Source organism: Pavona decussata, unplaced genomic scaffold (genome assembly GCF_977016875.1).
Source record: "Pavona decussata unplaced genomic scaffold, jaPavDecu1.1 SCAFFOLD_41, whole genome shotgun sequence".
Classification (NCBI taxonomy): domain Eukaryota; kingdom Metazoa; phylum Cnidaria; class Anthozoa; order Scleractinia; family Agariciidae; genus Pavona; species Pavona decussata.
Window position 1 is genome coordinate 665,835 of NW_028145463.1, and position 20,803 is coordinate 686,637.

A 20,803-nucleotide genomic window follows, 5' to 3' on the forward strand; every position below is an offset into this window, starting at 1 on the left:
TTTTGAGTTTTAACTTAGCGCGTACAAGCAAATGAAGATTTCCGGTGTGTAATTTAACGCAAATTGCGCTACGCGTTCACAAGCTGTTGCATTCATTTGCCTGTATCTCTCTTATTATTTGTGCTATGGTGCTACTTTTCTTTTAATGCATAGCGTATTCTAATCCAAATTCAACGAAAGTTTAAGCTTTTTCATACAATATATAGTTTTTGAGTTTTATCTTAGCGCGCACAAGCAATTGAATTTTTCCGGTGTGTAATTTAACTAACATTGACTTACGCGTTTACAAGCTTTTGCATTTATTTGCCTCTATCTCTCACATTATTTGACCTATGCGGCTACTTTTTTTAAAATTTATATTGTATTGTTTTCTAAATTCAGCAATAGTTTAATCTTATCCATACAATTTATAAATTTTGAGTTTTGACGTTGCGCACACAAGTAATTGAAATTTTCCGGCGTGTAATTTAACGCAATTTGCGCTACGCGTTCACAAGCTGTTTCATTTATTTGTTTTTATCTCTCTTATTATTTTTGCTATGGTGCTACTTTTCTTTTAATGCATAGTGCATTCTAATCAGAATTCAGCGAAAGTTTAAGTTTCTTCATACAATATATAGTTTTTTAGTTTTAACTTAGCGCGCACAAGCAATTGAATTCTTCCGGTGTGTAATTTAACGAAAATTGGCTTACGCGTTGACAAGCAGTTTACATTCATTTGCCTCTATCTCTCGCATTATTTGACCTATGCGGCTACTTTTTTTTTAATTCACAGTGTATTGTTTTCCAAATTCAGCAATAGTTTAATCTTATCCATACAATATATATTTTTTGAGTTTTTGACGTTGCGCGCATAAGTAATTGAATTTTTCCGGCGTGTAATTGAACGAAAATTCAGTTACGTGTTCACAAGCTGTTGCATTCATTTGCCTGTATCTCTCTTATTATTTGTTCTATGCTGCTACTTTTTTTTAAATCACAGTGTATTGTTTTCGTAATTCAGCAATAGTTTAATCTTATCCATACAATTTATAGTTTTCAAGTTTTGACGTTGCGCGTACAATTAATTGAAATTTTCCGGCGTGTAATTTAACGCAAATTGTGCTACGCGTTCACAAGCGTGTGTATTCATTTGCCTCTATCTCTCCTATTATTTGTGGTATGGTGCTACTTTTTCCTTAATAGATAGTGTATTCTAATCCGAATTCAACAAAAGTTTAGGCTTTTTCATACGATTTTTAGTTTTTGAGTTTTGACTTAGCGCGCACAAGTCATTGAATTTTTCCGGTGTGTAATTTAACGAAAATTAGGTTACGCGTAGTCACAAGCGAAACTTTCTTGTGTCCCAAAAGTAATGTTGGAACAAAGTCAATATTAAAGTTATTCCAGCTTTAAGCCGCTCTTTCTGAAACGAAGTGCTTTTCGCAAACACGATCGTGCTCTAAGATCTCTTCGTTGAGGTCGTTATGACTTATCGCTGAAATCCAGCGTGATCTTCTCTCCTCTGACAATTCTTCAGCTTTTTCACCTTGACTTGTAACGATGGAAGACACCCTTGCAAAGTATATCCTTTTATCTCGTCCACTTTTCCTGCCACAGCCAACAATCAGACACAAAACCATGTTCTTCGCAAGCGCCGCTACTAGTTTGTTTACAATTTTGGTACACCAATATGGCGGCGTAGCAACGGTAGTCAAGGATTTGGTCACCTGAGTGAAAACAATCTATAGCTCTCGAAAGCAAGAGACAACAATGATAAGCTTTGTAAAGACAAGGATCTGTTAGACCCTCATATCCGTGCAATCTTCACGCAGCGAGATACAATAGCAGAAGCATTAATTCACGAGTTAAGAAATCCACGGATCCTGTATCTTAAGTCAATCCAAGCCGATGAGCCTTAACAAATGCCACAGAGCTAGCATACACAATGGCATATCAAAACCTAATCCTTATGGTTCTTAGTGATCAGTATGAAACCCTCCATTTAGTATATTTGAGAATTCCCCCTCACAATCAAGACAAACACCATTAAGAGCGTCGCATCACATTTTGATCTAAAGAGAAGATTCTCTTATGAAAAAGGAAAATCGCTTAAAGAATTACTTGTAAAACCAAAGCTGAAAAAGCTTTTATCAACACAACGGACACACAGTGGGAGTCGCGCAGGTCTGTCAACCCCACTGATTTTAACACACAGAAATGTGGTCAAATGCCAAAATTCAGAAATAACAGATATTTTCTGTAGTGTTTACGAGTTTTGACAGTTTTATATCTGAGTGTTCAATTTGATCACGCAAATTTTAGTCAATTTTCAGATCTTCGCTTCAATCTCGAGATCTTCGTTTTTTCCGCGGTGATCCGTCGCGTCTTCGATTTCTTCGGAAATACCCATAGAAAGGCTCTCTTGTATGGAAGAGTTATCTTGAAATAAAAGTCAAGAATCGCAGTTCTAATTAGGAATAAACATTTTGTCAGAATTGAATTTAAAATCTTCAATTTTTAATCTTTTAGCCTGTTTAGACCAGTTCAGCTACCTCCATACTGAAATCCTAAAGTATGACCATTCAAATGAAAGCTACTGAGTAGCACTTTTGGTTTCCAGTGATACTGTTTGGTACCGTTCATGGTGGTTCTTACTTTTGAGTCCGTGGACAAAATCTTGAATGTCTCCAATATTTGCGGAACTGTAGACCATTTTTTTATTTGTCAACTTTCATAAACCAGACGTTAATGCTTATCCTGGGTTAGCTTTATCGTACTTGGAACGACTACTATGATGGATTCAGCCTGGGAGATTGACTTCTTGGTCTCTGCGTTCCACCGCCAAAATATGTCTTGAGTACAAACTGAAATATTCCACATCGAAAACGAAGGCTTGTTATTATGAACGGTTTCCAGTTGACTGAAGAGGGGAAAACCCATGTCGATTGTGAAACAGATTTAAATGAAAACTATTCAGCACTGTCTTTTTTTGGAGAGATCTATTTAAAGGTGTAAATCATTTAGCCAGCTTAGCAGGCGCTGTTAAGGCGGGGGTCAACCTGAAAGCCGTTTTCACGCCGCTTAAAATCTTTTACGTTTCAAGCAATCCAAAAACTCTCTGCTCATCCCGCTTTCGCGTTTCGCTGGGTCAAAACTGTATCACATTCTAGCTAGAAGACAGAGGGAAGAAATTAAGAAGAATTTTTTTTAGATTCGATTTTTCTTCAGTTATAATTCTAAATCGATCATTACTACCATGCACTCTTTATCGAGGGAAACTGTAATAATCGTATAAACAAATACATAAACATTGGTAAACAAGTTTCAGTCATTTTCGAGACTTAAAAGTTACCATCGCATCTGCATATAATGTAACCTGCTAAAAACAGCCCTAATTTCAGTTTCCTAGTTTGGCAAAAAGCATTTACAAAGGAAGAGATTTATGTGACTTCGTCACTGACTTCATTGCCAAAGAATTTGGACGGTCAGTGCAAACTTACTTGTGGTCAGTTACATGTTTGTCGCTGTTGTTGTTGTCGTTGTTGTTGTCCAGACAAGGTTCAAGGTTAATTTATTTCACACTATTTTCATAAAATTAACATAGAAAGAAAAGTATAGTTACAACAGATGATTACAAGATAAAATAATTACAGTACAATTATAAAATGTGTGTGGTGGTCAAAGTAGCAAAGGCTTTCTAGTTGACCACCACCTACTTTTAAGTAAACAAAGAAATGACACTGAGCTTAATTGGGATACAGTCGAACCTGTATATAACGGCCACCCTCGGGACTTGAGGAACTGGCCGCTTAATACAGGTGGCCGCTTAATACAGGATCACTAAAAATACTCACTGGGCGTGGTCTAATGTCAATTTTAATGGCGTATCATACAAAACACTTCATGCAAGGAAACAATAGGACAATCAACACTCTTTCAAGCGATCAATACTTCAACGTTCAGTGCCAACTTGTAACTTTATGGTATAATATACGTAACATTGTGTAAAATTACTACGCAATAAATATAAATTGTCCTCTACTCTTCTACGGTATACAGTGCTCTATTTCTATGAGTTACAGTTCACAACAAAATATCTCATTCCGTCATTTAGTTGTTACGCTCAATGTTCAATGTCACATGGCTGAAGAACAAGCTAATTAAAGATGAATTCCTTGCTAGCACTAGAGAGTGAAGCATATTCAAAAAAAACTTTTTTAGCGTTCGTGATATGGTGCTGTACTTCAGCACAGTGCGGACATCTCAAAGCGTTAACGATATTAAACGGCCGAGTATCAGCTTACAGTAACTTTGTACATATTATTCCTTTATAGTGATGCTGGATCGCATTTTAAACACAATAAAATACCGCATAAAAAAACATGGCTTGGTTTCCATTCAAGGGTGGCCGCTGAATACAGGTAAAAATAACAAAGAAAGACAAACATAGGACTGCTACAGGGTGGCCGCGGCCGCTTAATAGAGGTGGCCGCCTAATACAGGTAACAAATACAGTGTTTGTATGAGCGAACAATCGGGACTTTGAAAACTGGCCGCTTAATAGAGGGTGGCCGCTTAATACAGGGCCGTTATACAGCTATTTCAATAAACGTTGTCGGATTAAAATAAAGCTAAAAGACAAGACCGCAATGTTTTGTGGGATTATTTTTTATGAATAATTTCATCAAAATCATCCCTGCACGTGCAGGTCATTGTACTGCCAATTACAACCTATTGTTTTCTCCAGGCATGACTGATTTTAAAATCCCACGTAAACTTTCGGTCTTGTCTTTAAGCTTTTAGCTTTGATCCGACAACGTTAATTGAAATAGCTGTATACAGGTTCGACTATATTGCAAAATGTAAGAAATGTTTATAGAGCCTAGTACAAGAGAGAATTACATGTTGTAGGAATTAAAAAACTGTGGAAGATTGCTGGAACAGTTGATGGATTGTTATATAACTTAAATGCCAGTGAGCATATTTTGAATCTAACAACATTTTCAAATTTTAACAATAGACAGACACTAGGTCATTTCCGAGTTGCTTTGAACGTCATTATGAAAGCGAGGCTTCGTGCATAATTTATAATAGAAAAATTAATTTTTCAAACAAACATATTTTTGACATGAAAAGCTCAGCTTAGCAACTCGGAAATGGCCTAATGGCAGCAACCCTTGTTAGAATTTCTCTCGCTTTCTGGGCTTCGAGTCTCCGTTGACCAAAATAAACGAAGGTTCAAAAGACTGCCCAGCAGGGGACCCCGTAGGGCAGTTTCTAAGCGCTGCTATCTTGGATTTGAACGCCTCGAACAATTGACGAGAACTCCTTGATCTCCAAACACCTCATTTTTGTGAGTTAGATTTCTTGGCATGACCATGAAGTTCAAATATGAAGTTTCTGATCAAAAAGCGCTCCTGGCGAATTAAAGTTCGTCGGCGCCTTGGTATGTTTTGGTTGATTATTCCCTTAACAAAACCCTTGGGGTATATAGCCTTCGAAATTTTTGGTGGTGGTGGTAGTAGTAGCGGGGAGGGGGGGGGGGGGGGGACTTATGCGGCTCTTTTCTCAAAACCAAATTATGTAATCTTTTGATACCCTTTTTCAGATAAGGCCTAGGCTGTTCAAAGAACTGGTAACTTTACCCAATGGATAAAATGTATTGGTGCATATACATTTTATCAGCTGGATTGCAATCAAATTTATCCACTGAATAGAGTTTTTCGCTCTTTAAACAACCTGGTGAGCTGCCCTCTAAAATTCACAGCGGCATTTTAATTTCTAGAATCCATCTCCGTTTCTGTAAAATCCATACCCATTTTTAGACTTTCAGAGCACAATGGTTAAAATTTCTACCCTCTTTCAGACAAAAAAGGGCTCAAAAATCATACCGTTTGGGGCCGCATGCACATACTGATATAGCTTATATAGTAGAGTATCCCCGCCCCCCTCCCTTCTGGGCAAAAACGTTTTAAAAATGTGAAAGAAAGCCGTAAAAACAACAGAAAAAGCAGCAGCAGCATACATTGTTAGTGTCAGCTTTAGGCGCGATTTGATCATCATATAACCAAGAATGATCGTGAGTCAGAACAGGCTCTCACACGTGGTTTCATTCCAGATACCCGAAAGCGAAGCACCTGGAATTCGAAAACACCTTGAAGTTCGAAAACAAAATAATCATTTATTTTAGCTCGTTGACAAACATCATTCATTTTCTTCAAGGGTTATTCCCTCTTTTTTTAAACAGACCATTTGTCCATAAATGGATAAATAGAGGATATTACACGGCGACGCGAAGATATGAATTTTATTTTCGAATGGTAAAAACAACATTTTACGAACGAGCGCAGCGAATGAGTAAAATATTGTTTTTAACAAGAGAAAATAAAATTCTTATCTTCGTGCCTCCATGCAATATCCTCTTTTGTTATTATATAGACACATCTATCGCTCGCCATTTTTCACCGACTGTTTTCATAAACAAGCGAGAAAGCGGGAAATGACTTCATCAATATCCTCACTAGTGAGGATATGGAGAAAACGCCACTCGGGTCCCGGAAGTAGTTTCGTATGAATTTTACCAGTGGTGTATTTTCCAGTAAAACACTATTGTCTAAAGCTTCGCTAGATTCGTGGTGCGGCGACATGCAGGGATGTGGCGTTGCCCAGACGTGAAAAAGAGTGATTTTTGAATGATTAGCTCAGGCCTACAAACAGGGGAGTACACAAATTAATAAGCTTTACATTCGAAAACGAAATATAGAGCTCGAAAAACGCGAAAAAAACAAAGAGACACCCAAAATACTTAAACTTGAAAACGAATCTACAGCCACTCCTTTGTTGATTTTGTTTGTTAAACGTCAATTCACGAGGAATAAAGCACACTCTTTCGTTGATTTTCGAGGTGAGTAATTTCTTACTAGCTGCGAATTCAGTATTTGAACTTTCTGTTTCTGAACTCGGTGACGCAATAGTTATTGCTTGAAAGTCTAAAAATAAAGTTAAAAAGAAACCCAAAAATATAGAAGACTTCCGCCGTTATGCTATAAAAAGACGCGTCCTCATGTATAATCCTCGAATTTGTTCTGGACTTAACGAATGTCGCGCAGTTTTGATTTAAAGTGAACTTTTAAACAAGAGGTAAGTTACAACCTGGCAGTTTTGAGATTCAGTCATTCCTTGGTAGCTGTTAAACGTTAATTTTTCAAAGTGATTACAATCATTGTGTATAAGGTGCAATCTACACTCACTATTTTCGGTAAAATGTTGATCTCTATCCCGCCCTTGTACTTTATAGTATGCGTCGCCTAATGTGATTTTGGAAAGCCTGTTACAAGATAGTTATTTTACGAGTAACTTATTTATTTGTTTTGCATCAAATTACCTATTTGCTTGCAGAATCGTCATTTCAGCGAACTAAGTTGGTTGGAACTGACTCCAAGAAGGATCGATTTGGGAAGGCAGTCAACGGTAAGTCATAACGGCTTCGTATGCGCTTTGTTTAAGATCCACTGCTTTAGTCTACGCTTTTCACTGAGCAACTCCCAAAATTCCTCAAATTATGTTCCTCTGCAATTTAATTTGCAGCCTTACTAACACTCTCAATGAGTTGCCATAGTTTTTGAGTCAGCCGAATTAAGAGTCTCACAAATGTTGTTGTCTTCCTGAAGAGACTTGTATTTTGAATTTTACTTACCTATGAAGGATATTCATGAATCAAGATCATTAGTTAAGGCAGCTTTTCTAGCCAGTAACGCCGCGAAACGGACGATACACTTACGGGAAAATGTTCGGCTCAGATTCAGTTGGGCGCTGAAGTCTAAACTCTATATTTCACTTTGATATCTATAAAGTTTCAGGCAAAATCCAGTTAGCCCTCACATCCGAGTATGTATCTGTGAAACTGTAAATATTCATCCCACAACGGTAGATTGATGTGGGCGACAATTTTTAGTTTTCTTGTTATCCAAGCACGGCTTTCAGTTCCAGTAACGTCTACACTAAAAAGGGCAACTCTCTCTTAAAGGAGCCGAGTGTCACCTTAATATTTAGTGTCACTTTAAAAAGCTATAAATCATCTTTGTATCGATAGAACGTTGAAATATTGGTTCAGTTTTGTTAACAATTAATAACCTTACTCTTGTCCAGTATTAAAAATTATCTTCAGCTGCGGATGGCTAGGATGGAAATGGATTGCAACTTGAAAAAAATGGCCAATATTGCAAGTTCTTCCAGTGTATTATAGAGGAATTGCCTAAAACTGTTTATAATTTGTTCTTCCTCGTAGAAATTTTCCTCCCGGTTTTCTAAGAATAATCTCAAGTTAGAGAAAAGGCTTTTTGTCAAATATTTGAGCAGTTTTGTGCAACATACCACCCTTAGCTTGGTGCAGGAAAATGTGATCGCTTATACGAGAAAAATCAGGATAATAGGTCTGTCAAAAGCTGCATGGATCCGCTAATTACTACTATTTGTTGCCTTATCAATTGAAGTGAAGCAAATACACAAAGCTCTTTTGAGAAAACCTTATTCTCAATCAGGTAACTAGTACTACAGTACGCTACTCGCTTCTTCATTTTTTGTTTTTTTAAACAAACTCAGATGCACGTTGCTCTTCGAAATGTGTTCTTTGTTAAATCACTTAGAATCAGTTTGCCCAAACAAAACTTCCAATTAGAATCGGTCACATATGAAATTCTATACATCTGGTTTCTTCGTGGCGTTATATAGCTTCTTCATGAAATCCAGAATGCTCGATTGTTGCTGTGTTCTCAATCGACAAGAACATAATGGTGACTTTCGCGACTGCAGAGGACAACTCGTCGCAGCCCTGATAATCTGTGAACTCGGTAATACTGACTCGTAACTAAGATCAAAACTGATCCCGCTTTACTGTTTACACTGCCGGGACTGGTAAAGGAGGATCTTAACTGTTGTCATCCTTCTTCCGTTTCTATCATCGCTGTTTCAATGAGTTGGAAGAATCTCATATAACTGTTGAAGTTACCATGCGACCATAATCTAGCAGTAGCCGTATTTTTTCAGTTGTGTAAAAAATATGTCAGCGTTATTACAGTGTAATTAGAAACTAAACTTTTGTGACATCTAGTAACGCTAGGATTTCGTAACTCTTTGTTGGTGGTCGCTTTCGATCCGGCGACACAAAAGAATTTGTCAAATTTCTCAGGCCTCGAAATTTGAGCAGTGGTCACTTACGAGAGAGTTTTTGAAACAGTATTTTACTGAGGAAGGAAACAGTTCAATCCAAAATGGTCTCTCACGAGGTCGCTAACAAGAGAGTTTTTGAAACAGCATTTGACTGAGAAACAAAACGGTTAACAAAAAAGTGGTCGCCAACGAGAAATCGTCGCTTACGAGAGAGTTGACTCAGTGTGATAGCTGCTGTTTTGTGCAATAATGGAAGCAATTGGTGTCGAGTAAAATTCTTAGGTCTGTGGTTTAACAAATCCACTGCCTGATGGTCCTTGATTTGGCAAACTAGAAATTACTCATTAAGCATGGATGTCTTCAACTTCAGAACTTTCTGTGCTAGAAATTCTACTACTTAAAAATAACTTGATCAACAAAAGTCCTTCCTTTAAGTTTGTCTGAATTGTATGCTTTGGCTGTAATGATGCGCTTTTTAACGGTAAGACATTTTTAGTGTAGAGTAGATACATTATTGATAATACCCGATCTGTGAGAGAAATAAAGGGATAAGACATCTTCAAGAAAACTTCCGGGTCTTCAGGCAATGTCAACAATTGACAGAAAGTTTCAGGCATTTTGGTTTTAAAATCGCACTGATTTAAGGTAAACGAAATGCATAATGGCGACTAATTCTAAATTATTTATTTATTTACTGATGTTTGTCTACGTCAAAACGAAATGTTGAAAACTTAGCTTTTCAGTGGCCAAATGTACAGAATTACATCCTGGGCAAAATTCCAATGTCTGTTGCGGTGATGTAACTATTCTTAATTTTTCAGTTTGCCTGGTGGTTTCGCCACCTTTATTTTATTATTATTAAACTGTCTTGTGATTCTTTTTATGGTGGCAAAAATAAACTTGAAACTTGAAACATAAAAAATACATTACAATAAATTACATGTACATTACAAGATACAGTCAGTCGATTTTTTTTCAGTTGTTGTTGTTGTTGTTGTTTTTTTTTTTTAATGTTCATCTTATGGCAAAAAGTCCCGAAATGTTTTAGTTAACCGTTTACATGATACATTTGAAAGATGTTTTTACTGCCACCTTTCTGAGACCCTTTCCACGCCAGCCCTTGTTTCATTTTTGTTGAATTTCAGACGTCATCTCAGATATTTCGCCAAAGTTGTCAATTATCGTAAGAAAAAGCTTTGAGAGATTCTACGTTTCTTGAAATCACGGTTGTATCGTCGGCAAACTATTTTTAAATTTTTAAAGGAAAGCGAAGTTAAATTTCAATTCCTGAATATATTTGCTTGTCAATGTTTCTACAAAGAAGAATATTTTCATTCGGTTATTGGCCGGTTTTCGGGGTGAAATATTTTGCTGCTGCTTCTTATATTTAAATAAGCTCTTACCTTTGCTTGTGTTAACTTTCCTCTTCCTATTTTGGCAGCCACTAGTTTTGGAGATAATGTCAGTAGACTGGATATTAATAGTTTGTTTTCAAATTTTCTTATTTGTAGAGAGTTTCTATCAAGTTTCCTGACGAAACTCCAACAGCATTTTGTGAGAGGTGAGTTAGTAGCTTGTGTTAGGTTTTAACAGATTAATTTGTAAGGGATATTGACCAGGAGCAAGGAAATATGCAATCTATATGACAACAAAGATTAGTGGGATGTCAAAAAATTCGTGTAAGGTGGGAACCCACTCACCCGCCAACATTAAATTATTACTCACTATTATTTAGGAGTTTCTGAATTTCAGTTGGCTCATTCAAACGTATTCCAGTTAAATTGAAATTTTAAAAAGATTCCCTGGTGTTTTTCAACTCAATCCCATTTGCTGACTGGGAAAATGTTGACATTTGTCTGACGAACGAAAATTTAAGACTCGGCCTTGATCGTCCCACGCTATACACGTAGCAACAGGTAGCTATATATATAGTGGCAGTATGAAACAGCCACTTAGTAACTCAAAAGATTTTTTATGACTCTTTGCAATGTTATTGAGACTTTTGTCGTTCTTAGTGCAGTGTTTCCTTGTCCTTCTGTGGTCGAGGCTCAAAATGTCACGTCACTATCACTATTCCGTCATGTTATTGATTTTACATTTTGGCCAATCTTGGAAAGCTGTCAAATTCTTTCGTGCCAAATGAGTTCGGGTTTTCTTGAACAGGTGGCAATAAAGTGTTGTCAGGTTTAATTTCCAGTTAGGAGCTATTTTATTTATTCGGGGAGAATTTATTCCGAGTGTGAGAACATTGGATATTCAAACCAACCAACAAAATGGTTGAGTCAATATCGTGTCACGTTGTAGTGAACACACTGATGCACAGGTTCCTCACGTGCGCTTGTCATGTATATGTCATGTAATAACTAAATTTGTTTACTGGGGATATAAGGGGTACGAGGAGAGCGCCTTGTATATTCAGGTGTAATGAAGATGTGATTGTGTGACGCCTGGGAGAGAGGGTGGATGGGGGAAACTAACGCTCAAAGTAGATTTACTTCTGAAAGTGTCGAGTAAAAAAACCTCATCATTATTCTAAATTCGAAAACCGTGCACCCAAAACTCAAAGTGAAGAAAACGAAGCTAGCACAACTAGCAAGTGACAAAACCGATACTGGAGAACGAAATATGTCGAAAACTCGTAAGCGAAGCACCTCAAATTCTAGGCATCGAAAAAGAAACGCCGAGCTTACTCGAAAGCAAAACTCTCGGTTATTTTTACTTCTTCATAAACATCATGCATTTGCACTTTTTTTAAAACTAGGTATTAAAATTCTGAGTTTTTATCGGTACAGCAAAGCAGTTCAATCCAGAATGTGCAGTTCAACAACTATTTCAACCGTTTTTGTTGTTGTTGTTGTTGTTGTTGTTGTTGTTTGCTTGTTTCTCCCCGGTTGTCGTTGATTTTGTTCTTGTTATGTTTTTGTTGGTTGGTTTGTTTGTTTGTTTGTTTCTACCACAGTCTGGTTTTTTTTGGCTAATTAACCTTATCTAAAAAATGTTCTTTTATTAAAATAAGGGATAACTTTGTACTGTTATCCCTCTTTCTTGTAAACACCACCCAGTTCCTTTGTGAATGAATGGCTGAAACGACGTTTCAGTTATCATGATGTGATGCTGTCTCGACTTGATGATGAGGGCTTTGGGAATTACTTGTTCAGGGATGCACACCAAAAACTCGAAGACAAGGCAGCCCGAAATACAAGAATTTTTTCAAAGGGAAATCGAAACCACATGTTCCGTTTGTCTGTTTTCAAAGTCAACCCTCGACTAAAAATTTCTGCTCACTCGTGTAACTCTAATTATTCCGTAGAGTAGGATAACGATTCTGTCAAATGTTTGAAATTTCAGTTCTTTGATCAACATTAGTAACATTTGAAGTTTCTGTTTCGATTCTCGTTGCCGCAATTATTATAAGTGCGTGACAATTGATCGAGCTAAAACTGAATGACATGCATGTTATAATATTACATGTAAATTACACCTCCCCAAGCACTCCCTCGTTTGTCTCCGGCCGGCCTTTGCCGTTGTAATTGTATGTCTGTAAATAACTTATTTACAGAATCATCATTCCTGTTTATTGAGCTGATGTAACTGACTCCAAGAAGCCCCGATTTAGAGAAGCAGTGAACGGTACAGCCTGACGGTAAGTCATTTGCATGTGCCATGTTAATAAGACCAACTTGCTCAATTCCTCAAATGACGTCATGTTAACTACCAGCTCAGTTCCTAGTTTCTAAGGTGGCCGAGTCCAGGGTCTTGCAAAACAAGTCATTTCCAACAAGGCATTTGTTTTAAACTTTACTTAATTTTACTTATTGCTCTCATCGCCCTTGAACTTGAAGTTGCCACAGATACGTTAAACGAATTGAAACAACAGTACATGGTTCTGTAATTATCCTTTCAACAAAACGGACAAAAGAGAAATGTAGTTTGCATCAAGCCCTAGCTTTTACAGGGATTCCGTGTCTGTCAGTGGAAATTTATGTGCGAAAGATATCAGAGTCAGAGAAATTAAGTACAAATGGAATAGTTCTCAAACTTTCTCTTTTTCTAGGAACGTCTTTGGTGAAACAAAGCACATTTGATAGGATCTCCGGTCATTATCTAACTAAATGGCGGAGGGCGACTCAGAAGATATAGTGAAGCACATGCAAGAGCTTAGCATCGCGAAAACAATAGGCGATAGAGAGTGGGAGGGAATTGCCTATTATAAACTGGGTGATATTTATTACAGTCAGAATAATTTTAAACAAGCCATAGAGTATTACGAACTAGATCTTAATATTGCTAAAGAATTAGGGAACAGGTCAAACGAGGGAAAAGTATATTGCAATCTGGGCACTGCTTATCACCGTCTAGGTGATTTTCAGCAAGCCGTAGAGTGCCACAAACTACATCTTAGTATTGCTAAAGAATTAAGGAACAGGGCTTGGGAGGCAATGGCCTGTTTCAATCTGGGCGTGGTCTACAACAGCCAGAGCAATTTTAAGCAAGCCATAGAGTATCAAACGCTAAGTATTAATATTGCTAAAGAATTAGGAGACAGGGAACAGGAGGGAATGGCCTATGGCAATCTGGGCAATGCTTATGAAGGTCTGGGTAATTTTAAACGAGCCATAGAGTATCAAGAACTACATCTTAATATTGCTAAAGAATTAGGGGACAGGGATGGGGAGGGAAGAGCCTATGGCAATCTGGGTGATGCTTATCAAGGTCTGGGTTATTTTAAACAAGCCGTACAGTGCCACAAACTACATCTTAATTTTGCTCAAAAATTAGGGAACAGGGAAGGGGAGAGAAAGGCCTATGGTAGTCTGGGCGGTGCTTATCACAGTATTGGTGATCTTGAACAAGCCTTTAAGTGCTGGAAACTATGTCTCAGTATCGCTCAAGAAATTGGGGCCAGGAATTCTGAGGGGTACGCTTTTGGACACCTGGGTGAAGCCTTTTTATCCTTGGGTGATTTTGAACAATCCATGAAGTACACGAAACAAGGTCTTGATATTTTGAAAGAAGTGGGTGACAGGGCCGCAGAGGGATATTTTTATGGCAAATTGGGCAAAGTGTATTCCAGACTAGGTAATTTTAAAGAGGCAATTAAGTGTCTCGAACAAAACCTTAGCATTGCAAAAGAGTTAGGGAAAAGTGTTCAAGAGGCAGACTCATGCTCTTCACTAGGCCATATATATGAATGGGCGGGTTCTTTGAGTTTGGCAATTGATTATTATCGATCGAGCATAAAAATTTTTGATGACTTAAGAGGTCGTCTTCAGTCAGAAGATAAGTGGAAAATAAGCTTTCGTGATATCCACCAGTGTGCGTACACTTCGTTATGGAGAACTCTTGTGAAGACTGGAGAGACTGACGAGGCTTTGTATACTGCTGAGCAAGGACGAGCACAGGCCTTGATCGATGTTTTGAAAGAACAGTATGGAGTTGACTCATCATCGTCCGCTTTACCTGAACCTAAGGAGACAATTGCCTATATATTAAACAAATTAACTAAAGATACAGTTTTTGTTGCACTTGATACAAATGCGATCAGTTTTTGGTTGCTGCGAAGAGAGAAACAGATTCTCTTTAAGCAAAAGGAAATAGACCCTGATAGTTGCAAGTTGTTAATAGATGCTACTTTGAGAGACATTGGTGTAGGTGTTCGGGTTATGTGCGAGGATCGGTCAATGGATGAAGTATGTGATGACCCGCCGTCCAACAGAGAAGCTGCTGAGGAAACAGACCAATCACCGTCCTCCTCTGTCAATTCTTTGTGCCAGCTGTATGATGTTATTATTGGCCCCATTGCAGACTTGCTCGAAGGCGACCAGTTACTCCTTGTTCCAGATGGTCCATTTTTCCTGGTTCCTTACTCTGCGCTTAGTGAATCAATCAGGATTCACATCGTTCCCTCGTTGACCGCTTTACGACTGATCGCAGATGCGCCCGAGGACTTTCACAGTAGGAGTGGGGCGTTGCTCGTGGGAGATCCATGTTTAGAAGAAGTTACCGACGATTTTGGTAGGCCTGTTTGGAACCAGCTTCCATTCGCCAAAAAAGAAGTGGAGATGATTGGAAAACTTCTGAAGACCACACCTCTCACCGGACGAGATGCAACTAAAGACGAAGTGATGAAAAGATTGGAGTCGGTTGCTTTGGTGCACATTGCCGCACACGGGAGTGCTGAAAGTGGAGAAATTCTTTTGACCCCAAACTCAGGTTGGACATCTCCCGTCCCTAGAAAAGAACACTACATTTTAACAATGTCAGATGTGCAAGCCGTTCGTCTGCGAGCAAGACTTGTTGTGCTTAGCTGCTGTCACAGTGGCCGGGGAGAAGTCAAATCTGAGGGCGTGGTTGGTATCGCGCGGGCTTTCTTGTGTGCTGGTGCTCGCTCTGTTCTGGTGTCACTCTGGGCGATTGATGACGAGGCTACCATGGAGTTCATGAAACACTTCTACCAACACCTGGCGGAAGGAAAAAGCGCGAGTGTGGCTCTTCACCAGGCCATGAAATCTCTGCGCGAGTCAGAGCAGTTCCGTGACTTGCAGTACTGGGCTCCATTTGTGCTGATTGGTGATGACGTGACGCTTGAATTTGGAGAAAGGAAATGAAACAGAATAGTAAGTTTAGTTTGTGTTTAACTTTAGACAGAAGTAAGTTTATGATAAACAAGGACAGCTAACTGCAAAGAAAGCTCAATTCTTGCCAAAGGAATAGTTGTAAAATCTATCTAAATATTATTTCAATTACCAAGCCTTCCGCTGTTTATTAAAACGAGAGAATAGCTTTTAGAAAGGATGCAATGAGAAGATGTTCGTTTTCGTGTTTCTTTGGTACCATGCGAAAATGCCTTACTTTTCTTACACTAGCCTTTTCCAGGCGTTCAGAAAGCAGAAAGCAACGTAAATAAAATTGCGTTCCCCAGTATTTGATCGCCTGTTCTTCGCACTAGTTAATGTTTCAACCGTTTGAGATAAAGAACAAATGTTACCATTTCCCCTCAGATTTTTAGCAACGATACCTTTGAACTTTATGAACTTAATGACCTTAATGGAAGTCAAACTTCCGTTGAACGTTGTTTTCAATTGAGGCACCAGGAGTCTCGTTGATTAAGGGAAATTGTTAATGTGTTGCTAAAAATATGTTGGGCTTCGTGGGTAGTGCCTTCAATTTTGTTTGTTTTTGTCTCTTCCTTTTTTCTGGCAAACAAAAAAAAAATTAAGCGCTTCACCTGAACTCCACAAACTTCTAAATTTATAGCCTCAAGAAAAACTAATCCCTCACATATTTTTTGGTTGACAGAAGTTTCATCATACTCAAGACAAGAGAGGACTACTAAGCGAGTCTGACTGATCCATTGATGACGTCCATTTGGTGTGATGCAAACTATCCCTGGAACTTGTATGTAGTGTAAATATTTTAGATGTAATGGCCGGATTAAAAAAAACAAACAAACAGTAAATCAGTAACAAATGAAAGGGAAACAAAATGAAGATACTGCATTAAGCCTGTGCTTTTGTGGTTCGTAATATATCTGGAGAGAAGGACATGTACAGGCTTGTTTTTGGTACGCATTTTCCAAAATGGCACTTCACTTTATGAAGTTTTCAAAATGTAATTTTGCTCCTTTCGATGTAACGTTAAGAAAACTGGACACATGAATTTGACGTTACATTTAATTTTTTATAGCTGCTTAACAAATAACATGCCAAAATTGTAAAGATATTTTGAAGTCATTTTATCAATTTTTTGAAGTCATTACTCGTTTTAAGACAATATTGAGAAGAACATTTTACTTAATTGTTAATTCAGAAAAAATGTTGTTACTTAGGCCAAATTTAACGGCTTATCTACCCATATTTAGAAGCAAGAACTTTAATTTTTTTAAGAATGACGTTTCTAGAATTTTCAGTTTCGCATGTAAATATGATTTTCTCCAATTGATAGAAATTGCGTGTTCTTTTCTTAAAATACGATTATCTTAGCCGCAAAATTGTGCTTGTCATTGTAACTAAGGACAGTCTCTAAGATCTTGGTGCGTTTACAAAGTTAGAAAGAGCACAAAAGACCAAGAAATGGATTTTAACAGTCTAAGACTGCGAGTTAACTCATAGAAACCTGATGGCAAGAGGGCGAAGATTCAAAAACTGCCGAAATAGTTTTTAGTAACTTGTGTTTGTATAACAACAAGTGATATAGTTAGCTATGACCGGCTAAATAAGCTACGTAGAATGATGATGCAGTTGTTTTCTTTGAACTGATCAGGGCTTGGTTGTTTGAAATCCCATTAATTTTGAGAGAACGAGTTGAGAAATACGCTGGGTTTTTTTCAAACATTTTTCATTGCTTTTTGTTTTTCATAAGATGCCATAATCGAGTGGTCCTCTTATTTTCATCGTGGAATTATTTTATCTAAAGTCAAACATAAGATAATGTTTTTATTACAGGCTTTATTCCGTCCAGAGTGGACGTCAATTCTAAATTGGTGCAATGGTGCTTTAAACAACCTTGTGTAGATCTTTTCATGTATATATGTACGTAAGTAACTAGGTAAATAAGTAGATATAGAGCACTCTTCAATTGGGTGACGAGTAATTTCGCCTTTGCTTTGGTTTTGCTTTACTATGTTTCTGGTTCGTCAGCAAAACTCGTGACACTTTCTCAACCAATGGGAAGCAAAGCCAAAGCCAATGGTGCCTTGATATCACAGGTTTTCCCGCGCTTGGCCAAGGTTACAGGTTACATGTATTTGCTTTGAATTCTGATTGGTTCACCGGACTGTTTACATCTGTTCTGATTGGTTAGACTAACTGACTTTGTGTTTCACACTCAATGGAAGACTGTTGTATAAAGTCAGTAAGTAAGCTAGCTGTGTTTACATGATACCCGCACGACTTTCAAACCGGTGGATTCGTTTCCATATGTAGTATTATTCATTATCAGTAAAAACGATATGATTTTTCAACCAAAAAGTTTTACCCGACAAGGAATCTCAATTTTTGCAGGAAAACTCATTCCGGGGTCTTGTAAACGGGACATGACTGTTTGCTTCATATTTCTGTTAAGTTTCAACATTTCGTTACAAAATGAAACTTATAGCTTCATCAAACCTGCTTTTGTTAATCCAAAATCAGCAGGTGTTCAAGTCGTACGGGAATGAAAGTCTAACCGGTATCGTGTAAACCTCCCCATTACAGAACAATTAGTGTAGCGTATATAATGAGTGAGATTACTGTAAACATTAGCATTAAAAAAGTGAAATCTGTAAAACGTGTTTGGTTTGAGAACAGTAGAATCCAAATATTTTATTTCATTTATTTTAAGCTGATGGGGAACCGTCGCGGAGATTTTGCTGTATGTTGGCCAAAACAGCTCAGATATTTCACAAAGAACCCCACAAAATCGCTCTTAGAGAAGCGGGAAGAAAGTCTCCGGGTGAGAATAGAATACAATCAGTTTTAAATTCACACCAGGAACTTCAAAAGATTGGCCAATATTTTCAAGTTTCAATCCATTTCTATCTGAGCCATCTGCAGACAAAAATGATTGACCCTAGTTTTTGCATGTTCCCTAGAAGGGTTATTTGTAAAAAAAATTGAACTATTATTTTAATGTTCCCATCCGATTCAAATATGTTTTTTCGCTATTCAAAGTGACACTAAAAATAAGTGACACTTCCTCTTTAAAGACCTCCGAAGCCACTGTCTAGGTCCTTCTTAGACAGATTTATACCCAGTCACTATTTCTATTTTTGTGGGCCGAGGGAAGAGTGGGTACGAGAGAAGCCTATATTCACTCTCGTATCCAATCTTCGCGCGCCATAAAGATAAAAATAGCGACTGTTTACGAGCAGTATCCTTAGCTGGGTCACGAATAGACCAGCTTACAACTGAGCAAACAAAAGAAATCGAAAGCCTTTCAGTTTTACGTGCATAGGGAAGACTGGAACAGCGACTATCTTTCGACGTACCATCTTCGACATGCTAGATAAACAGCTGAAAGACCGTTATGAGAATTAAACACTTATTGGCTAAAAACACTGAACGACAAATTAACAACAAATGCTCACCTAAATTGGCTGATAAATGTATCAACTTGAAATTTTGCATGACTCTCGGAAACTTCCGGTATAGATTTCGGCCGTTTTGTTCTCATGTTAAATTTCCAAAACCACCGATTTAATTATCGATCTCGGATTGACTTCTAAATATCCCCCCACCACGTCACTCTGAAGATATATAAACCCATCTCCCTTACCCAGAGTCGAGTTCAACGGTAAATTAATCAGTTGTGTTAAGGAGCTAGCTCCGCCGCCAAAACTTTATTTCGCGCGCGCCTACAATACCGCCAGCTACGCAGGCTACTGTAAAAAAAAAAAAAATAAAAAAAAAAATACTAAACTTGCAACAGCAAGAAGGTGGCCGCGGCCGCTTAATAGAGGTGGCCGTTGAATAGAAGTATCGAATACAGCATTTTACTGACAAATAATTTGGGACTTTGGAAAGTGGCCACTTAATGGAGGGTGGCCGCTTAATAGAGGTCGGACTCTATAAAAAAGTTTAATATCAAACAATGGGTCCCACACCCCTGGGAGCATGATTTTCAACGCCGCGTTTACTGCCGGTGTTTCCCGTAAAAGGTGGTTTAATTAGTCTCCCTGTTCCAAGATGCAAGTCTCCGGCTTTTTTATGTGATCGATATTACTACATCTTTTCCAATTGAGGGTGTAGCACGATACGAAACTTTTGCCTGAGGCAGGGGACCACACGACGCAAAATAAACTGTTCTGAATACGTTCCGTTGCCGGATCTCTTGCAGTGAAATGCACGCGCCAGACGTCTCTTTACGTGTAAATAAACCGAACTGTTTGCAGGGCTGACACTACGGCAAAGGGCTTATTTATTAGGGGCCAATATTTCAACTAGTACAACTAGTCTTCTTCAGGGCCAGAGTTACAATGAGTTACATTTAAACGTAAACATAAACGGTTAAAGGTTACACGATACGTTGTATGAGCCTCTCTATGGGTACCCACAGTCTTCGTTTTCTTCGCGATTTTTTAGCCTGCGTAGCTGGCGGTTTTGGTGGGCGGTAAAGCCGGGCCAAAACGAGTGGTGCAGCTGCGGGTGAAATGTGGAGAGAACCGCGACAGTCGCCGCGAAACCGCGTCAACGAGCAGCTTTGCCGCAATTTTCTCGTTGCCCTCGCCCCATTTCTCCGCGGCTTCGCCACTCGTTTTGGCCCTCGTGCCCGGCTTGCCGGTGAGCCCACCCACAAAAACCGCCACCTACGCAGGCTACGATTTTTTCGCAAATCTCCGTTTTTTTAGGAAGATCTTCGTTTTTTCGGATTGAAATGGTTTAAACGTTCTTTCAGTGTTATTCACAGTTGATAATTATTTCACTACAATAGCAAATTGCATAATTCACTGAAAAGCAATATAAACAGTTATATTGAATCAATAAAGGATTGTTGGATTCTTTGGCGACGTTTTAACCCCATTTTAACATGCTAGCAGCTGATGAGATTCCAAGAAATCGAGACTGCAGTCTTGCATGGGAAACAACATTAGACACTCGCCAGAAGAAATTTCACCAGCATCCTAGAGACTTACAAGAGAGTTGTCTATCGTAGCTTCGAATATCTGCTGCGGATG

The 20,803-nt window shown here is 38.3% G+C and overlaps 3 protein-coding genes across 6 annotated transcripts in view; all 3 read left to right on the plus strand.

Annotated features, from left to right (window-relative positions):
- The window catches only part of LOC146482908 (tetratricopeptide repeat protein 28-like), a 47,086-nt gene extending 28,703 nt beyond the window's left edge, over nt 1-18,383 (plus strand). The window contains exons 1-6 of one of the 3 annotated variants that reach the window (XM_085106543.1): nt 7,082-7,122; nt 7,381-7,452; nt 10,662-10,711; nt 12,710-12,793; nt 13,205-15,767; nt 16,450-18,383. In XM_085106543.1, coding sequence (XP_084962669.1) covers nt 13,263-15,758 — 2,496 coding nt within the window. In that variant the 5' untranslated portion in view covers nt 7,082-7,122; nt 7,381-7,452; nt 10,662-10,711; nt 12,710-12,793; nt 13,205-13,262 and the 3' untranslated portion in view covers nt 15,759-15,767; nt 16,450-18,383. The other 2 variants (XM_085106545.1, XM_085106544.1) reach the window with 2 other exon arrangements.
- Nucleotides 1-20,803, plus strand: part of LOC146482904 (tetratricopeptide repeat protein 28-like) — a 234,347-nt gene that overhangs the window by 137,699 nt on the left and 75,845 nt on the right. The window lies entirely within an intron of this gene.
- Nucleotides 7,092-20,803, plus strand: part of LOC146482909 (uncharacterized) — a 63,985-nt gene continuing 50,273 nt past the window's right edge. For both annotated transcript variants that reach the window (XM_085106535.1, XM_085106537.1), the window contains exons 1-2: nt 7,092-7,122; nt 7,381-7,452. The gene's annotated coding sequence lies outside the window, so the exon portion shown is untranslated. The remainder of the gene's footprint in view (nt 7,123-7,380; nt 7,453-20,803) is intronic.